Source organism: Tamandua tetradactyla, chromosome 2, assembly GCF_023851605.1.
Source record: "Tamandua tetradactyla isolate mTamTet1 chromosome 2, mTamTet1.pri, whole genome shotgun sequence".
NCBI classification, from domain to species: Eukaryota; Metazoa; Chordata; class Mammalia; order Pilosa; family Myrmecophagidae; genus Tamandua; species Tamandua tetradactyla.
The window spans coordinates 97,215,563-97,237,136 of NC_135328.1; the positions used below are offsets into that span (position 1 = coordinate 97,215,563).

General features: G+C 48.5%; 1 protein-coding gene across 1 annotated transcript; it reads right to left on the minus strand.

The window, feature by feature from the left end:
• Positions 1-548: 548 nt before the first annotated feature.
• Positions 549-14,790, minus strand: DMRT3 (doublesex and mab-3 related transcription factor 3). Its single transcript, XM_077134744.1, has 2 exons — positions 14,337-14,790; positions 549-2,225 (listed from the first exon to the last, which is right to left on the minus strand). Exons 1-2 carry the CDS (start codon positions 14,788-14,790, stop codon positions 1,261-1,263), a joined length of 1,419 nt encoding a protein of 472 aa, XP_076990859.1. The 3' UTR covers positions 549-1,260.
• Positions 14,791-21,574: the final 6,784 nt, after the last annotated feature.

Genomic DNA, 21,574 nt, shown 5'->3' on the forward strand with positions numbered 1-21,574 from the left:
AGTGGCTTTATTATGCTCAGCCCCTCAATCCATAATAACATCTTCTCCAAGGGAGAACAAGGGAATTCACTTCCTTATTCTAAATGCAGATCTGCAGGTTTTAAGTAATAGGAGTAATAGCCCTTATTTATTGAGTACTTTGTCTATGTCAGGAACTGTGCAAAGCACTTTGTTTTCGTCCCACACCCGATGGTACACTGTCGATACTTTCATTTTTACTTTGTTTTTAATGGGAGTCTCCATTATCACCCCTGCTTAACTTGGACCCATTGATAGGAAAGCTGGGCAATAAGATACAATGATTATTCTCAATGAAAAATAAATGAATGAATGGAAGGAGTGAAAAAACACTATTTCAGAACAAAAAATTCTCTGCCTCTCTGAATTCAGCCCCCAAATACTGCCATTTCTATTTCTCCAGGAATCTTATTTAACTGATACCTTGATTCCTGATCCATGATAGCATCTAGTAAGTAGCTTTTAAATCTATTTTTAGAGATGCTCTTTCCACAAGCAGAAATGACATAAACCAAGATCATCTCCTTAGTTTATTTTTTTCTAGAGTCCTTAGCATGCTACATTAACCTGACAAAGCTTAATCTTGTGTTCATTTCACAATACATTTCATGCAGTTCACAGCTGTGATTGGTTTTACATTGACATTACACATGTTTCGATTCAGCCATGTGAAAAGAATAATTCTTAATGGAGTTTGTCTTGGAAAACTGTCCAGACTTAAATAAGCAGATGAGCAGTCACTCTATTCTTAAGTGCAGTCTCTCTTTAAAATGCAAGAAAGATTTTTAGCATAAGAATATAATGTCCCTCTTTAGTCCATTTGAAACCCAACCACTTCCTTTAGGTGTCACAAATCCTGAGGAATCCTCTTTTGCAAAATGGCATTCAAGTATATTCTTTTTATTTAACATTCCAGGTTGAGTTTAGGCCCAAGGCTGGCTTTCAGTTTCGCATCCCAAAATAAATCTTCCACGGTGGACCCAGCTTTCCAAGGACTATTCTGAGCATTAGACTCTCTTTTACAATAAACATTCAGCACTAAAGCCACAGAGCAGAGCTATTTGGCATTTTCCATTGAAGTGCAAGAAATTAAATAAGTTATGTATTTTATTGCTAATGTATAGACTCAAGCACAGTCACCTTGTCAAACAGAAGGAAAAGGTATACACAACATGTGGCCTCTCCTGGGGCCCCAGGCTTCAACAGGAACCGTCCTCTAGTTACCGCCCACCCCGGACCACTTTAAGATGATGTGTTGAGTATTCTCGAGTCTGAGGAGTCAGACCTCTCATCATACTCGTCCTCGGTGTACATGGACTGCTTTGACACAATCGGACACCCGTCCTCGGGCACGGAGATCCTCGGGTCTTCCGAGGTGCGCGTGGGGAGCACAGGTGAGCTCCTGAAGACGCTGGTAGAGTTACTGGAGAAAGGGCTGACGTACTGGGACCTCAGCTGGTACTGCTGCTGCAGCGTCATGGTGTTCCAGAGGGTGACATCGTTGGGCAAAAAGGGGCTCGACTGGTTTCTCGCCAGAGTATTCCTCAGCATCAGAGGGTAGCGGGGTGGCTGGGGGAAAGGGTGCTGCAGGGGGACCGCCAAGGGCGTGGGCACAACGTTACTCGAGTCAGCCGAAAACCTTAGCGTGTCTGGGACGCGAAAGGCCGATCCCACCGACCACTTGGAGGAGGAGATGGGGTAGGAGCTCAAGGTGTGTTCGAAGATGTGCCCGTTGGAGGGCAGGACGAGACTCTCGGGCTCTGCAGAAGTCCGCTCGGCTCCGGGCACTGAAGACCGGCTGGAGAGAAGGACTTCCACGGCGCTCACCAGGTCCCCCCCGCAGCCCTTCAGGATTAACTCAAGCACGGTTGGCTTCTGGTTGGGGAATATTTTTTTTAACACTTCGAGGGGCGGTCTGTTGGCTTTCAAGCTGAAGGGCAGAGAAACGGTCCCGGAAGGGCCCTCAATCAGGAGGTGGTTCTGTTCGGCGTGGAGCTTGGGGCTGTCTGCACGGCCCTCGGCGGCGCCTCCGTTTTTCTGGGCGGCATAACCGCCTTCGTCCACCGCCACGATCTCTGGGCTGTCGGGGGTGAAGCAGCTCTTACTTTTCACCACATCCGGGGAGCTCCTCTGGTCCCCGTCCTTGTCGCTGAAGGCCTCGGTATTGTCTGCCGCACGGCCATCCCCAAGGCGTTCTTCCGTCAGATCTAAAAAGCAGAGAAAGGCTGGGTTAATCCTTTCCTGGTGTGCATAAAGGGGAACAGATGTGCGCAGGACAGCCCCACACAGGCTGTCGGGAAGGGGGAAATATACATCTCAATGGGCTACAATCCTGCAAGCCTTTTTTTTTTTTTTTTTAAATCCAAACCATGTTTTGGCAAACGGCATTAAACTGTAAGCAAACATACAGAAATCAGGGCGATTTCTCTGAATGTTTTGTGCAGAATGCTTGTCATAAGTGGAACAGCTGCACAATACCTATAACCACCAGAAGACGTGGCTGTCATAGCAAGTAACAATCTAGGGAGCCCCTCTGGCTTTCCAGGAAGTGGGACAAGGAGATAAATTTGGAAGACCACTGTCCAGGGAAAGAGAGGGAAATGAGCTCAGGCTTGTCCCCCAGCTCCTCTTCTACAGATGAGGTGGCCAGTTATAATCTGGAGACATCATCAGCTAAAGCACAATCATGGGAGATTTTAATCTTTTAAAACCATTTTCCCATTATGCCGATTCTGTGGTAAATATGTCTTGTGAACTAGTATGTTTCATTAGGTTACCAGGTACAATAACCAGTGAATATAATCGCAGGAGTGAAAAAAAGAAAGCTATACGTACATTAATATTTTTCTTAAAAGGCCACTTGAAAAAAGCTAGCAAACCGGGAAAAGACACATGAGGAGCTTTACAAGCACACTGCCGAGTAAAGCAGGCCCGTCTGAAAAGGCTACATGCTGTATGACTCAACTCTATGACATTTTGGAAATGGCAGAACAATCGAGATCAGTGGTCGCCAGATGATGGAGAGGAAAGGAGAAGGGGTGAAGAGGTGGAGCCCAGGGCATTTTTAGGGCAGTGAAACTACTCTGTATAATACTATAGTGGTGGATACATAGCATTATCCTCAAATATCCAGAACTGCACAACACAAAGAGCAACCACTAATGTAAACTATGGTTGCCAATTAATAATAGTATATAGTATCCGTAGTGTCCATTCTCATTGATTCTAACAAATGTACCACACTAATGCAAGATGTTACTAGTGGGGGAGCCTGGGGAGGGGAGAGATGAGGTATATATGAACTCTGCACTTTCTGCTCAATTTTTCTATAAGCTTAGAACTGCTCTAAAAAATGAAGTTTATTAATTAAAACAAAACAGAAAAGTGCCACTGGAAGGACTGACAAATTTGGTCGCCTATAACTTACACTAGAGGAAAACCAGGCTATAGAGGCTGAATGGTGTGTGACGGATCACGGGAGAGGAAGGAAGAAGTAACTGGAAAGACCTGTGAGGCCACACAAGGACCATCGCCCACCAGTGAAACTAAACCTCCATAACTCCGGGACCATTCGGTGGCTAGGGGCACATATGTTCCCATGAGCTGTTTTATCAGCAGAGTTCATGGGACGTACTTAAAGACATTAACTCGAATTACATTAGAAGGAAAAAAAGCTTCCCACATAAAACAGAGACTTGCCATGAAGTAAACCATTTGCAACTCTGACATTTTGACCTAAGAATATTTGGGCCTAAAAAATTTACCCAAAAAGGGCTAGTACTGCTGTGTGAAGCAGGCAAAAGGGGAATAGGTGAGACAGGTTTGTTTGCAGTAGTAAATTCTAAGACATTTATAATAAAAGAACATATTCTTTTTTAGCAAGACATGTACAAATAGATTTTTATCTTCTTTAAACATGTACTGACTGTGTCTACACAAAGCCAGTCAAACTGATCTAAAGATGAAAACTATTAATGACCCAGTTGTGGGGTTGTAAACAATCAGTTCGCCTGTGATTTCTGCTGCCCTGCCTGAATGGCCTCATTGCTGCCCTCTCTGTGAGCACACCTGATTATGTGTAGATACCCAGCCGGTGAAATTTCATCAAAGCAGCTTCTAGAAACCATCTCCTCCTTTTTGTTATTGTTTATGTTAAAAGCCTTCAACAAAGGCCCATTTATGAACATTCTTCTAATAGAAGATGCGCTTAAATATAATTGAAAATGAAGCACTGGTTTTCCACAAAGCGATAAAGAAGTTTGCGCACCAAACATAAATACATTTTTAAATAATCTTAAATTACATCAGCGCAACTTTCAATCATAAACCTGATGCAAATTTTCATCCCAAATTTGCATTTTAAGGAAGCTGCTTCTTTCTCCAACACAAAATCTAAGATTTCCAATGTGGAGTTCATTTGCAGCCCACATACACGGCTCAGTATTGGTTTCTGTAACAACTCTGGGATGCCAAAAGACCTATTTTTGACAGAGAAATTTGACATATTTGCAACTTCTTGGGACTGGAAACTGAGCTGTCACCTTCTTAGTTAATGTGGTATTTGAACCCAGTGTCCTTGATCCAAAAGACACCAACATAAAAGCTCCTATACATTCACATTCGAATCAGGTAAACCGTTTACATTTTCCTGATTCATGACCGCATACATCTCTTTGCTGTCACTCTATAATTAAACACTTGAAAATGAATAGACTGTGATAGTATGTTAACTCAGCATTGGACTGAACACAGACTAGGATTTGGGCTCTTGCTCACTAGAGCTGGGGGAAACAAGTCAAGTACTCTCCTCGGGAAAATATGGACATAAAATATTATTTTAAAAATACTATGTGCCTCTTAACAGCCTTTTGATTTCTTTAACTTTAACCTACGTTGTCTACTTTTATCAGCAACAAGTGTTTGTATCTCTGTTATATGGAAATATTGAGAGAAACAAAATAAAGAGTGGAAAATACCAAGAAGTACAAGACTCGCTCTTAACGTTATAGAATTTATAATTTAGTTGGGGAGATAGGATGCATGTGCAGGGGGAAACTGAACAGGCAGGCAGGATTTGCTAAATGTCAAATATGACAGTGTCGCAGCTGCATAAGCGGTGGTATGATTTTTTTGTTTGTTTTTAAGCAAGAAAAACAACTGGTTCTTCTTGGGAAGAAAGGGTGTATAAGCACAGCTCATGTGGTTAAAACTCAGCTATTTTTAAAAGAAAAGTGTGAACCTAAAAATAGCTTTTTATTTTAAAAGGTACATTCCCCCATTCTGGAGGAGTTTTAACAAGGAAAACCAGCGTCTAGCATCCAAATTCACTTTTCAATAGAATGTATCAAGCTCCAAAAGAGATTCAAAGAGTAGAAGTTCAGCAAAGAGATAGAGAATGATGTTCTGACTAATCTAATGTGCTACTATGGTATGTCTATGGTTATTACAATACACTGTTTTCTTCAAGGTGGCAAAGGAAATACTGTCCCAATCAACTGGATACTAGATGGCAGGATTCTAAATCTGTCAATACAAAATTCCACTTCTGTACCTATTTTTCTGAGTTCTGCAGAACAGGCCACAGTGGACTCTTGGGAGGCAAGTGTGTTCACCTGTTGCGAGGCTCAGATTGCAAAAGCCATTTCTCTTCATCTCGTGTTAACCCTTTGCCCAGCATAGCTTGCATTTGTGGTGGCTTCTCAAAGAGTGTGGTAGATTTTGCTGATTCATCCATACTCTCTCAACAGAATTCTGACCTGATCAAGCCTCTCCAACTGGGCATCCAGGCTGTGGTCAAAACATGAGAAAAGCTAACTGGATCTCACAAGTCTACAAATCCAGGGCACTCCAACCAAAGCTCAGGGCTGTTTTTAACTGTATCCAAGGGGAGAGAGAAGACTGAAAGAAGCAATGGGCGGACCGCACCTATGGTGTTCGTGCACCTGAACAGCACAAAAAGCCCTGCTGAGGAGTCATGCATGAGAGGATCCCAATCAACATCCAAGGCTGGTGAGGTTTCAAAACTGGGCAAAGGAAAGCTACTAAACTCTCCCCTTGCACTCAGAAGAACTCCTCACCCAACAGTCATTTCTGTGGGCAGATATGCAGTCCCTGCAATTCTGTGGCACGATGGTGTCTAGTATTGGTTGAATTGTTATGCCTAAACTAAATGTATTGTAAATTATTCTATTATAAATACAGACTTTCACAAGTAATTATAGAGGGTGAGTTTTGAGCCCAGTGATAAAGTGTAACTTAATAACAGGTGTTTCTTTACATTTCGAGATTTTTTCCTAAATGAACTTTACAAATTGTTCATGTTGGTTGAAAGCACAAAGGTCTTTCTCGATAGAGAAATGTGAAACTGCCAGCTAACAAAATGAAAAGGGAAATACTCTCCAAACCCTTTACCCTCTTTCTTCTTGAAACTGAGACCCTAATTCCTAGAACATGAAGAGAAGAGTATATTTCAGCTGATATTATTTTTACCCCTAGCATATAGTTCAGAAAGCCAAAACTATTAGACAAACAGTAGAAAGAAATAATTTTTTTCTGCTATTACAAACTATTGAAAGTGACAAAACCTCTGTTTCTAAAGCTAAAAATCTAGATATTTTGAAAATCTTATTACACTTTCATTTTTCAATTTCATATTTGCATGACAGAGATACTTGGCACCATCCTTGAAACACACCCTTCACTAGAGAAAATGTTTATAAAAGAAGTAGAAATTTAACTAAGAGGGAAAAATTTTCTATGGATAATATATTTGAGTCTCTGCAACCAAAGCACACACACACACACACACACACACACACACACACACACACACATATACCATAAGTTAGCTACAAGGCTTTTACTTAAAGAGAAAAAATGAACACACACACGAAGTGACTTCCAACCTAAAATTAAAGTTTGCAAAACCTACCTTTTCAAAGAGTTTTTTTCATATGAAAACGCAGTGCAATTTTTTAAAGACTTCTAGATAGTCATTTCAAACATTAAAAAAAAAAAACACCACATATGTAAATAAGCATTTTGCTGGAGTCACATAAAAGTGGAAAATCTGAGTTACATATGGTAGGTTTTACCCAGTCTATCCTATTATACCTACAAAGACAAAATATATCTTACATCCAGAATGAAAAAACAAAAAATAAAAGCATAGAGAGGAATGTTTCCCAGCTCAAAAGTCGCTGGACTTTTTCTTTCCTTTTGAAATCAGGTCATGCATTTTGAATCAGATCATGTCCTTATCTGCCCACTTGAGCTTCAGTGAACCTACCTCTAAGTAACAGCTCCCTGATGGGTAATTTTCAAAGAACACAAATCGTCTAGCAATGGCAGGGAAGGAGTACAGGCAGGATGGAGCTTCCAAAAGGACCACTGCCCAGGCAAAAATCTAACCGGCAACAAGCCTTTTACATATGTTTGTTAACATCTTCACCTCCACACTAAAAGTGGATGATCATTAATCATAAAAATAAAACAAAAACTGAGTGGTTGAAACCTGAAATACAAAGAATAATTAATCTAATCAAACTTTTCTTTTCTTTGTCTTTTTTGGGGGGGGGGGATTCAGAAAATCTGTGGAAAATAAAAATAAATAGCCGTGCTTTGGTTTATTTTCCCCATTCTTTGCTTTAAAAAAAATCATTTACAATGCTGGCTTAACAAAGTATGAAAGGATCAGAATGGTTCCTTAGGATCGATAATTTTAGGGGACATTGGTATAAAAAGGGTTTAAGGAAGTTGGTCTTCATATATCTTGCAAAAATTTAGTTCTGACCTCTTTCTTGACTCAGAAAAGGGTACTTTTCAAGAAGCAAGGGGAAATTTATCTATAAAAAATGGAAGTGGCTATATATTCCTCTATACATATAACACATATCCTTAAATCCCTTACTCTGTACCAGGCCTGTGCTAGGTATGATTACACAAAGAAGATCAAAGCACATCCTGTCAGCTACTGAGAGGTTTTACAGTTTATTAACTAATTTGTTGCCAAATTCCAAGTTATCTATTCACTCAATCATATTTTACAGAAAAAGACAGCAAGTGGCTCAAAGACCAGCAGGGAAAACAGCTGGTCAGATTATGTTGTGTTCACAGTGGGAATATTGTTGTAAACATTCACATATAAAGACCATGGCTGCTACAGACAGACATACGGAACTAAACAAAATAATAATGAGTACAAAAGAGCAGAACCCTGATTTCAGATTTGTAAACTTTATGTCATTGTAATCAAAAGAGATTAGACATTGATTGCATACTTTGGATGGATTGTGTGGTGTGAATATATCTCAATAAAATTGTATTAAAAGAGGCGAGTACAAGGGGAGCTCAGTGATAGAATTCTCGCCTGCCATGCGGAAGAACTGGGTTCGTATTCCCAGCCCATGCATCTCCCCCCCCCCAAAAAAAACAGACAAACAAAAAGTCAACAAATGGTACTGCAATAACGGGATACTCACATGGAAGAAAGAATGAAATGTGACCCCCATCATACAGCATACCAAAAGAAAATTGCATTAAAAGAAAAAAAGATTCTGTCAAGAACTAATGTTCTGAGTGTTGTTTCCCATAATATATATTACTATTATTCAGTAGTTGACTGTGCTTATTTTTTATAATGAACTATGTAACAAAATTAAGGGGGGGGACCTCAACCTAGTTATATTTTAGTGTCCCCTTAGTTTCTTAAGAGACCAGTAGTCTGCTCTGAGAAGGTGACGACCCCTAAGTGATGATGGACTCTTGGGAAGTGATCTGATTTATAATCTGAGGGTGGTGGAATGTGAAGACCAGTTCTGCCACGCTGTCCCCAGATCTCTGCCTGGGCTCCCATGCAGGCCCCAGTTCTCTGCCCACTTGCCATCAGAGCCACATGGGTCTAGACAGGGAGGTTCAGGGGTCTCAGTAGCTTATGGCTGTAAGACTGCAACAGGTTAAAAGGTTAAAAAATAATAATAAAGGAAGAACGCACGAACAAAGAGAGGGGAGGGAAAGGAAGGAGTCCAAGACCGGAGGCAGGCAGGCAAGCGAATGGATTTTTATTGGGCTACGTCCTCCTCTCTATCAAGAAGTGCAACATTTCTAGAACGGGGCTCCAAGTCCTCCCGGGTCTTTGATTTATGAAGATTTACTCCCTTTCCCTCTGTAAAGCTGTTAGCAGAAAGTGCTGACTGGCTGCAGCGAAGAATTTCTCATCGATGCTCTTTGATTGTATTTTGCAAACAAAATGCCTGTTGCTTGGTAACATTTCACTTGAGCCTGACCTTCCCCGAAACTTATTGCTATCAGATTCGATTTACACTGTCCTCCTATGATTACTGTAATCTTTTAAACCCAGGCGTTCATCCATCAGCGAAAAGAAAAGTTGGTTGTGTGAGTCAAGAGCACGGCTATCGGGCTATCTGCCAGATTTATAACCCCGGAGAGTGCATTTGGGGGCGGGAGAGAGTGGCTTTTCTTTCCCGGATGGCAGTGAAACTCGGCTTTCTGGACATTGAAAATGCTCTCATTTCTCCTGCCAACCCTGTTCTCAGATACACAAAATGGACACCAGCAGCCCTCCGACGCCCACCCGCGATAGCTCAGGCTGCACAAAGAGAAGGAAGCTGGGACACGCGCACAAGCGCCCCCTCCCGCACGGGCGCCCCGCGGGGGCGCGGCCACTGAAGCAGGACTGGAAGGCTTCTGGGCCTAGGGTTGCCAGATAAAATAACAGGACTCCCAGTTAAATTTGAATTTCAAATAAACAACGAATAATTTGTAACATAAGTGTGTCCCAGGCAATAGATGGCGTCCTTTTTTTGTTTTGTTTTGTTTCGTTTTGCGAAATCTGGCAAACCAGTCGGGCCTCCCGCCTTTGGAAAGCAAGGGTAGGGAGGCTCAGGAGGAAGCCGAGAAGGAGCAGGTGGCCCAAGAGGCGGCTCGTGGGAAAGGCACGGAAGGTCACCCGTGCCGCGCTCCTGCGCGCGTCCCGCCGGAGTTATGCCGAGAGAGCCAGGACAGAGCGTGGCCCGGGAGCCGGCACTCGACCGCAGCCTCCCGGTCACCTAGAGCAGGGGGACAACTGTCCAGGCGAGCAATGAAACCCCAGTCTAGTCGCAGAGAGCCGCACTCCACTGCCACCGCGGGGCTAGCTCCTGCAGGGGGTTCTCCTCCACTCCCGCAGAGGAAAGGTCCCGCGCCCGAGAGCTCAGTCTCCGGCCGACTGCCCGGGCATACCGCCTTCCGCTAGTCGCGCTGCGCAGAGAGAAGGGCACGCGAATCGCCCAGCGCTGCAGGAAAGGCCCGGGGCTGAGGATTTCCCAGGCGTCCCACCCCAAGAGCCAGCCCTGCCTGGGGCAACTTTCGAAAGAGACAGAAGTATCGCTTATTCCTTTTCGTTTGTTTTTCAGTGCAACGCAATGTGGCCCCGACTCAGGAACCTTGCACTAACTCAAGCCCTCTTAAAACGAGAACCCATTTTTAAATTCATTCGTGTACTTCATGAATGCCTTTTTAAAGTTTTTCACTTTTTCACTCGTTCCTGGCCTAGAAACAAAGATGGTTTCCCACCCTCTCTTTGACCCGTATTCCAGTAATAGTTATTGTACTTGTAGGTGCTTCTTTTAGAAAAAAAAAAAAAGATATTTTCGATTTATTTTCCCTCTAACAACATTTAAAGAACTCATATGCATTTGTATGTTGATGGCAGATGTAGACCTTGGAAGAATTTTTATTCACAGACCTTTCCACTCCATTCACCACGGCCGAGGCAGCCCAGGACACTGTCCTGGAGGGAAAAGTTGGCAGTGGAGGAAGGGAGCAGCAAGGCAAGAATGTAACTTCAGCTTCTCACCTTGGCTGTGACCCTTAGCTTCCCTCTGTTTTGAGCACATATACTGAAAGGCTGGCTTAGCTGGTTGAAGCTGCTGATTCAGATATACTAACAGTTGAAAGATTTTCAGTTGAAAATCTTTTTCAGTTGAAATTTCAGTTGAAAGATATGATATTTTCATAGGAGAGGGGAGACAGGAGAATTTAGCAGAATAAGTGATTTCAATGGTTTATATAAAGAAGCTTGAATTTGAATTTTTGGCTCAATCAAATATAATAATTCCAGGCCAAAGACAGATGATAATCAAGGAGCCAGAGCTATCTACACTCAAAAAAGAAAAAAGAATGCTTCAATCCATAGCTAGAACTAATAACTATTGGAAAATAAAATTTCTCCTTTAAACCCATTGCCACATTGAAAGGGATGTTCAACATACTAAATGGTTAGATAAAATAATGCCCCTTTCATTTAAAGGATCTAAAACAGAATTGGGAATAAGATTTCATGCAGCTACAAAACTGAGTTGTGGTGTTATTTGACACTCCCTGAACAGGGTGGTTTTTCTCCCATGGTGCCTGGCAAACACTCCTCTCACAGGCTTGTACTTTTCTCACAGATTTCTGAGAGGGAAAAAGACTACTATATTTGTGCACCTTCATTTGTATCTAAGGGGGAAAAATTCCCTCTCCATAGCTATGTACTTTAGGGGTCTTGTGTACTGCAAAAAGACTAACCACATTTTGGAGTCAGAGTTCACAAAGAAACAGACCCATGTGAAAGTAGGTATTTAGATATTCCTACCACTCTGGGTACTTACTACACATGTGGGCCTACCATTCGAATAGAAGTTCGCCTCCTCTCTACATGTCTATATGCAGTGATCTATGTATCCAAGAGTATCCGATACGCTTTTAAACATGCATGATATGTTACATACAAGATATGTTACATACAAGTATATAATAAGAAATGCAGAAATACATAATGCATATTATATCTTTAGCAACAGGCCCTCTCAATCAAGTAGTTTTCTCTAAATTTAAATGTCAAATGGACTTTCTCCTTACAAAGCCTTGCTAAGGAAAAGAATGAGCTGTTATTTTCCTGCTCTCCCCTCTACCACTGGATTGGTGGTTCAGCTTTAAAAAAATAATAAAGTAGAATTATGGAGTGGAGCCAATAGAAAGAAGAAAGCAAAAGTTGTTTAAATGGATGTACAAGGTATGCAGCGTGACCACCTGGAAACTGAGCTGTAGGTTCCTGAAGGTTCACTTCCCCCACAAAAGACGTCACTCTGGTCTCTCCTTATGGTAAGCCCTATCCTCCCTTGCAATTACTTGCTTTCAATTTGAAGAGCTCAGGCCTGAATACTTGGCAGAAGGAGAGACCCGGGTCTGGTTTGTCCAGCTGAAATTAGTCCCCCTGTTTTATTCCCCAAAGCTATATATCCTTCTGCCAGAGTTGCTACTCCACTCTCCTTTCTGCACTCACTGCCCCCATCTGGGAGTTGTTCTTGGTTTTGTGACTCTAGACATCATGACCTTTGGCTATCCCAAAGGATGGTATGAACAGCATAGGATATGAAAGGAATCCCCCCTTGGGCAAGGACCCCCAAGACCCAATGACTAGTTTCAGGCACATAGCAGCAGCCACTGCAAATGCTACCTCTGCCATTAACTGGGTCTCAGGCTCTGATCCTGGGGGAAATGCAGCCAGGGAAACTGGAAATAAAAAAGTTACTGGCACAGATCAACTTCTAGAGGAGAGACTAAACTCTCTAAGTTAGTTGTTCTAATCTAACCTAAGAGAGAAAAAAACAAACCAAAAAAAAAAAATCTCTTTCTCCCCCCTCCCATTCCTCTGAGGCAACTCCATAAATATGAAGAGCTGAGACAGGCAAAAGAGAGATAAGTGGGGGATATTACTCATATCTTGGATTAAATACTTACAAAATCTCTATTCAGCAAACTCCCTTCTGTCCTAAAAATACTGAGTTCTACTCCTCACACAAGCTGTCCTCAGAGCTTCAGGACTGCACAGCATAACTGTACCTGCCAGACCACCTATCAACACACTTTCATTTCCCCAGCTCCACCCAGGAATCGGTGCCCCTGAGAGTCTTCCTCCAGTAAGCCAAGGGGACTGGTCTTCAGCAGAGGGTTGGGGTGGGGAAATGTGGGCAAGCAGCAGCCTCTACCTCACTTCTACCGATAGGAAGGTTATGGACCTTCCCTTTCCTAATTCATCCGTGATGCCCCCAATCCCCTCTCTGAGACTATGGGCTTTTTTCCTTCCTATATTTTGTTCCAGTGAAAGGGAAACACAAGCCCACTGATTTCCAGGAGTCAAAAAAATCAAACGGTTGAGCTAGGCAGCAAAGTAAGCTAGAAATTCCCAGGGAGGAAAGGGGCTCAACTGGTGCCTGCCAGGTCAGGAGGCCATTAGGAGAGAAACAGAAGGAAGTGGGGGGGGGGGGGGCATGAATCTGTACACCACTAGGGAAGAACAACCCTCTCTAAGACACTGGAGAGAAGAAGGGAAAGGGGGAGTAGATGGAAGAAGAGGTGACACAGTCTTTGCTCTAAACCTTCAGCTTAGCAGCCTGATGACCAGGCCCTCCTAGAACTGGGGAAAGAGCTTTCCCAAGGGGGCCGTCCTCATTTGTAGGTAGTTTTTTGGTTTTCCTCTGAACTGCAAGGACAGCTGAGGATGGCCTACGGAAGAGTATTAAAGACTCTGTCTGAGTGGTTCTGCAAAGGGAGTTGACCCTGGGTGCACTAGATTCTGTCTCCCCTATCAGCTTAGAAGACTTTTGGAATCTTGTTATCAATCCTGAGAGGCTTCTTTCACCAAATCTTTCAAGAGGTTGGAGGCTATAGTGTGCCCCCAGAAAGGCTCCGATTTCCCCCAAATTGGAGATTTGTGTCCTTGTTCCAATTCCCCTGGGCCGACAAGCACCGGGCTCGTCTCAGCCCAGCTCGGATTCAGACAAACGTTGAGCCTCCGCTCCTTCCTTACACCAACCTGTCCTAAGTTCCAAATGCGAGACCCTCTAAAACACCCGCCGCTGGGGAAACCCGCACGCACAGTGCCGTTTGCGCGGGATGGGGTGGGGGTGGGGTAATACAGTCGTTCGTGGCCTCTTCATTCACTCGCCTAAATTTACATACATTTTCCCCTTTAACCTAGGGCAGGCATGTTGCTATCCGGACGCACAGTGGCACAGTCTCGTCGTGTAGCTGGCGGAAGGCGCTCTTCCCGCGGGTGCCTCTGTTCCACCCGCGCGGGGTCCAGACTCAAGGCCGCTTCTGCCCGTTGAGTAAGAACCCGCCTGGCATGGGTTGCGGGGAAAGACCCAATCAGGCCAACCCCCCCCCCCCCCCCCCGCAAACTTTGCCTCCGGGGTTCCCTGGCAGAGCCACAGGAGGCGCTCTGAAGATGCCCACGTGCCCCATTCGGTGTCCCGCACCGCGGATGCTCTTACCTGGCTTGACGAGCTGTGCCTGCAGCACCCCGGGCTGGGGGTCGGTGGCCCAGCGCAGCGCGGCTGCCGCGGCCAGCTCAGCAGCGGGGCGCGGCGGCGGCGGCTGCGAAGACTGCGAGGTCGGTGGTGGCGGCGGGGCGGCGGCGGCGTCCCCGGGTGGCGGGGGCCCCGGCAGGGCCCGCAGCGAATCCGGGATGAGGCTCTCCAGGCTCTCGTTGGCCTGCTGCCGACGCAGCGCTACTTGAGCCGCCATAACTCGCTGCCGCTCGATGATGAGGATGCACTTCTCACAGGTGCAGTCCTTGAAGCGGCAGTAGCGCTTGTGGCCCTTGAGCCAGGACAGTACTCCGTGGTTACGGCAGCGCGCGCACTTAGGCGTGCGCTGCAGGGGCGCCCGCGGCGGCTGCGACACCGGGCCGCCCATGTACAGGTAGGGGGAGCCGTAGCCGTTCATGCCCCGGGCTCCTAAACGGCCGGGTTAGTGGTTCCGCTCCGGGCCGCCCTTCCGTGCGGTCCTTGGTCCCGCAGATCCCCGCGGCCACGGGCCCTCGGGGCGGCCAGAGGTGCGGCAGCAGTCTCTCCCGCGGTTTTCGCGGCTGCGGCCTACCGGCTCGTGCCCCGCCACAATCCCCACGCCAGCCTCGTCTCCGCCGGCAGCTGCTTTGGGCGCGCAGCCCGGCCAGCGCGTCCTCCCTTGCCGAGGCGCTGCGGCGGCTGCAAGGGGCCGGCAAGAGCTCTGGTTAAGGTCTGAGCCAGCACGTCTGCAGAGCCCTTGTGCGCTTCCCCAGCCCAGCACCTCCTCCGTCGCCTTCCCTCCACCCCTCCTCCCTCCCACCGCCACCCCCACCCCCGGGGTCGCTGTCTCCTGCACTCCCCACTCCACCCCACCCCACGCCTTCCTTCTTCCTTCCCGCTCTCGCCCCTCGGGTCCCCGCACTTCACCTTCCTTGCCACCTGCTGCCTGGCCACTGTCGCGGGGGTGCTCCCAGCCCCCTCCTCCAAGCCCTCTGCTTCCCCAGCCCGCGGCAGGGAGGGACTGCAGCGCTCCGAGTCGCGGCAGTGCACGTGGGGCGGGGAAGGGGAGGACCGGCGAGGGTGGGGGTGCGTGTAGGCTAGTGAGGTGGCCGCTCCCCCTCGCTCCCCCCTCCCCTCCTCTCTAGGCCGGATTTGGCGGCATACAGCCCGAGGCCGCTTTTTATCCAGACGCTTGGCCACGGAAACCAGGCTCGTCTAGGACTGAGGGACGGAGTCTACCGGAACATTTGCGGGTGTCTCGGGGATCCGGCGCGGGTCGATGGGGTTATAAATTGGGGAGAGCCAGGTCCAGCAAGTCGGGGTGGAGGGGGGGGTGGTTTTGGTCCGGGGAAGTTTGTTTTTTTCTTGATTTCCTTTTGCAACAGAATTTTGTCTTTTGTTGCAGAAAAAAATGAATGCATTAGAAAGCTTTCAGCCCAAGGATGACAACTCGTTTTGCTGACTGTTTCAAAGGGGGAAAACACACACACCCTACCTGGCACTGGTTTTATTTCTCTACTGCTTCCCCACCGCCATGTTTTAGTAGAAAAACCTCGTGTGTCCGCAAAGGCCGGAGAGGTGCTTGCGGGGTGGGGGTGGGGGTGGGGGTGGGGGGATTTGCTAAGTGCCGGGTCTAAAACTTTCAGAGAAAGGACAGAGGCGCCACTTTAGCGCCGGTAAAGTTCCCGGGTATGATCTCCTCTGTCCCCACCTGCCAGTGAACCTTCAACCGAGAGCTAGCTTCACTCAATCCAAATCCCACAGATTGTGATTTAATTATAGATAAGGGATTGAGCCACCTCTCCCTGCTCCCCATAATGTCTCTAGGTGTGGGCAGGAGGCGGCCTTTGCATCTGATGACCGCATACAACTTTTCTTAGACTTCATTTTCGTGTTTCTAATCTGCAAGTATCCGGTTTGACCCAAGGCCGACTACCGCGACAAAGGCACTGGGACAGCTATCGCCAACCCACCCCCAAAACAAAACAATGCAAAATAAGCGGATACAGTCGGAGCCGAGCAGCAAAAACGGTTCTGTGCGAAGGGGGATGTTGGAAGACCCCGAGCCCTGGGTCCGCAAGGCCTTGGAGCAGAACCTGAGCTCACCTCCAGCTTGGAAGAATCGAATGCCAGACGGGAGCTTACAGAACTTCACTGCAATGCTTGGCCCTTCCTGTGCACCACGGCCCTTGTCCCCTCGGGGAAGCCGCTTTTCTCTGCACTACCCTGGAAGCAAGCAGCAAATACGAAAGCTTTCCTCCGCATTTGCTGTGAATTCAAGTAAAGCACCGCCAGGCGCTCTAGCAGCCTGGTAGGGAGATTCAAGGAAGGGAGTGTACAAGGGAACCCGGTTGTGAGCGTTTCCTTTGAAGCCCTTCGCAGTCTCATACGTCCCGTTTCCGAGGTGTCCCGGAGTCATCCGGGACTGTCCCAGTGGGCCATGAGCAGGAAGACCTTGCCTTGGAGTCCCAGCCCCGGGAGCCCTCCCCCCCAAAGCCAAGCCGATGGCCTGGCGGGCAGGAGGCGGCGTGGCGCCCGCGCTCTTGGGTCTCGGGAGACTCCTGGCACCTCCGGCGCGGATCACGCCGGCGCCTTGCGCACCAACTCCTCCGCCTTGCGTCTCCTCGCTTTCTCGCGCCACCCTCCACTCCTTCCAACCTTCGCTAGAAAAACATCCAGCCCTGAAACACTACTGCTGGAAGGAACCTCTCAAACTCTCGGAGCGCGAGGCATATGTCACCCCACAGCACCGCAGGCTTAGGGCGGGAAACCAGGTGCTGGCAGCCAGACGCTTCACGTGATGGGAGATTTAGAGGGCCGCGAATGACACCGAATCTGGAAACTTTCGCGCTGAAATCTCAGGGGCTCTGGGACTCCGGGGTTCAAGGGCAGTTTTTCAAAGCCAAATTTCTCCCGACTTCCTCCAAGTGGTCAGCAAAAACGAGGGAATGTAATGAACTTGGGAATAAAGAATTTTTTTTAAAAAAAGAAAGCAGCAGAGAGCTCTGCAACAGGTTTGGGGGCTATTCCCACTACCAAGGCGACCCCCTTTCCTCCCTCGGTCACCTATCCACCCTGTCCCTTTGCCATTCAAACAGTTGGGCATTATTTGGTCCTGGGCCCCCGTTTCACTCCAGTGCACATCGGAGGCTGAGTTCTAAATACTCATTTGATATAGCGCAGTAATCCTTTTCTCATATTTGATGGGAATGTTTTCCATATCCCAGTATTTGACAACATCTCCCTATAGGGACAGGTTTGTATTTATGTTGGTAAAACGTCCCCTGCCTCAAAGTCTATTGTAACCCAACACCTGACAACCCCGAGTCCCATTTCTGTTTGCAGAAAGGGTTTATTCAAGCACATAATGGGATCCCAGCAGAAAGCCTTTCAGAACAAGGGGCTATGGTAAACTTCACCACATGAACTCCGTTTCCAGGGCTATTAAGCTTTTAATTGGAAAATAGCAGAGGAAATTTCAAGGTGACTATAACGTGTTAGCAGTTAGCAGGAGAAGAAAAGCAGGAGCGGGAATGAATGTAGAAAGCATATGGTCCGAATAACATTTAGGAGGAGCGGCTTGCTTCTTACTAAGTCCGGGCAGCTTATACGCTTATGGGAAAAATCATCAAAGAAATTGGAAAGGGAGGGAGGAAGGATTACAAGCAAATGTAACCTCTAAAGTGGATCTACTTGCACACTCTCTTCTGGTGTGTGTGTGTGTATGTATGTGTTCAAACCACAATTAACCGGACAGAATTGTGACAGGTATTAATAGCGAAATGGGGAAAGATAATGTATGTATATAATTCTTTCTCTTAACACACAGAGTGTACTTCTAAAAGCTCAGGATGCATGTGCCCTTGAGGAAATGAGGATGTTCTGAGTCGAAATCTAGAGTCCTGGTAGCTGCTTTCCACCCCCCAGTCCAAGTAACAATCAAAAGGACATATTATCCCGGATGTATGATACACTGGGAAATTTTCTGTTTGCTGGATTCTCATGGAGGGGGAGGTCACCGTTACTATTTTGCCGTTTTAAGCGCAACCACGATGACGCTGGTGCAGGCAGACGCTGGGGCCTGGGTGTGCAGAAAGACTCCGTAAAGGCAGAAAAACGTGCCCCCTTTTCTCTGCGTGGGAATTCGGTTCTCACCGTGACTGTGCCTTTCCGCATCGCTCTTTGGCCAGCTTCAAATTAAAAAAAGGGGGGGGGGATGTCTAAGCAGCGGAGCGACTAGCAATCGGTTTCTTGGGGTGACAATAATGTCCTTGTTCTCCCTCGGTTGACTGGGGAGAAGACTCGTGCGCATCCGCATGCAATCCCCGAAGCCACAATCCCGGGCGCGGGATGGAGAGCACGAGGCCGAGAGAAGCTGCACCTGGCGGGGCCGGGAGCGCCGCTGAGTAAAAGGAAGGTCCTAGGCAGCCCGTGACTCACATAATTTTGGAAGTCAGGGAGATGGATCGCAGTCGACGACGACTGCTCTTGGATCTCTAGCGGCCGAGACCTTGGGGAGCAAACGTTGTTGGCACCGAACCGCGTGCGACGCGGCGGGCCTCGTGCAGAGCCGGCAGGCTCCGCTGCATCCTTTACGTTCTCACACTGTCCAAGCTCTAGTTTGCTGTGGCTCCCGCCTGTGCAGACTTCTCAGACCCATTCCGGACCCAAGACCGCGTCGGTCCCCACCTCTAGGGGGTGGAGGGTTTGGGATATCGCTCTTGCATCCCGAGGATCCCACTGTATGGCCACAACCACAGCCTCGCGCTTTCGAGAGGACTAGAAAAGCGCACGTGGCGGAGTGCTCCCCAGTGGTCCTCGGGAACCAGGCCCGAGAGCAGCCGCTAACTTCCCCGGCCCTGGCCTTTTGGGCGGCACTGCTGGGTCCCACAGGTGGACACGAGGCGTCGCGGAACGCGAAAAATGCATGATCCCATCTGCCTTGCTGCAAAGGAAAAGATCAACCGTGTACCCTCCAGAGTAAAGCAAGAGCAGGGCTGACTTTAAAACAGTTTAAGATCCTCTTTCCCCTGCTACTTTAAAACTGAAAACAAAACAAAACAAAAAGATTGAGGAAATCGCCTTAGGTGATTTGAGCAACAGTGTAGGAAAAGGAAAGTTTCTTTTACCGGAGTGTTGCTCTCCAGGACAATCACTCTTCCGCCGCCCTCTCTTCCCCGGAACAAAGCCCCGTAGCGGGGAAAGCGGGAGATTATACCGGCTTCAGGGAAAGAGCTGCTCACTCAGCTTTACCAGCTAAACTCGCCCGTGCTTCCCGCACCGAAACCCCAGGGAAAGGAGGCGCGGGCTCAACGCGCCGAGGCCGTACCCAAGGCAGGAATTAGGCCGCGGCGTCTAACTGCTGCGGGGCGGGTGAATGTGGGTGAGGGCCTCGCAGGGTGCCCCACCCGGGTAGAGTCTAGGCCCAGACTCCGCTCACTTTGATGGCGCGCGAGCCTCGGGGTCGGACGACTTCCGGAACGCGGGGGCCCCGCCCAAGCCCCCGCCCCAGCCCCGCCCCCCGGCAGCGCCCCGCCCCGCTCCGGGCCCAGGCCCTCCACGTTCCGGCTGCAGTTTTGAACTGTAGAAAAGTTTGCTGGTCTTTGCTCCGGGGGCGGGGGGAGAGGGGAGAGAGGGGAGAGAGGGACTTGGAAAGAAACAAGTGACTGAGTAAAGGCCTGTCTGCATTTCCACGGTGGGACGGGGGTGGGGAGGCGTCTTTTAAAGGCGGCAATCTGGGTCATCCACGGCCGCCGAGCCTCAACGCCACCGGACTCGCGCGGTAGGCGCTGGGCAGAGCAGGCGGGGGGCTCATGCTTCGTCCGCGTGTGCGCGGAGAGAGAAAGGAGAGTGAGCATCAGAGCCAAAGTGCCCGTCCAAACTTCCCAGACCAGCCACGACCCGCGGGCAGCCGTGACCCCAACCGGCCAAGCAGGGCAGTCAAGGGAAAAGCCCCCTCCCCCACAAGGCTGCCCTTCTGGTTTTCTTTCTAACTGGCGGGGCGTTCCATAGCGCTGATAACACGACTGGGTGCAGAGCTTGAAGATGCGGTGTAATATAATTGTATGTAGGAAACAAATTCCGAGTTTAAACTCTAAAGAAGCCGAAATCCGGCCAGATATATTGTCGGGGCAGGAGTCTTATTTCCACAGGGTGCGTGGGGGGCGGGTGTCTCCGCGGGGGTATTAACCGCGGTTATAGCAGCAAGGAAGGGGCAGTGTGACCAACGGCGTCCTGGGCCTCAAAGGAGGCTCTCTCCGCGACTCCAGCGCAGCCGCTCAGGGCCTGCCGCACAGCCATGGCACCTACCGTGGTGGGTCCTAGAACTGAGGGCAGCATCCGCCCGACGGTGGTTGGGAGTGGGATGAGATGGATTAATAGCAGGCGGCTCGTCTGCCCGGAGCCCCAACCTAGCATGACGTTGAGTTTGCCAAGCACCCGGGAAAGGAGTCATGGTGAGGCTGCCTCGGTTCCCCTGTGCCGGAGTAGTCTCTAAAGGCACAGCCCCCGGGCGTGCCCACGGTGCCGCACACTGCACACATGCACACGCGCGCTGGTCCATCGCACACTGCGGCTGCCGCGCGCACAGCACCAATACCGCCCGCGGGAGGAAGCGGCCTTGCTTGTTACAGGCCTTCCCTCCAGGGGTCAGAACTTTGAGAAACTGACGACCCCTCCATGTTTACTAAAATATGGCCAAATTCCAGCATGTCAACATGGTCTATGTTCTTTGGGCTCGGAATTTGGTATTTTCATAACGCAGTCCATCTGAGCCAGGCCTCGTGCCTGCCTTCACCCTCCTCCTCCCTAGGAGTCAAGACTAAACTCCCGAGGAGAAAAATTGAGTGTCACCAAGCCACTCCACCCCACCGGGCTCGGGCGGAAGAGCACCTGATACTTCTTTTACTGGGCTGTTCCGTGGAGGAAACAGAGGCGGGATCCTCTGTCAGTGGGTCGCGGTCCTGGGGCCAGAACCTCCGGCGGGGAATTATCCTCTGGGGCAGAGGCCAAGACGGAAGGGACGCGCCCGCCCGCCGGGGCTGTAATCCCCGCACAACGGCCGACAGGATTCCGAAAGAAACTCGGTGTAGCCGAGGCAAGTGGACTTCTAGGGACCCAGGAGGCCAAAGGACCTCTCTGAAGGGTGGGCACAGCCCCCTCGATGGGCCTGGTTCCCAAGGCCGGGAATTGAGCTCCGCGCGCCGCGGGGTGGGCGCCGAATC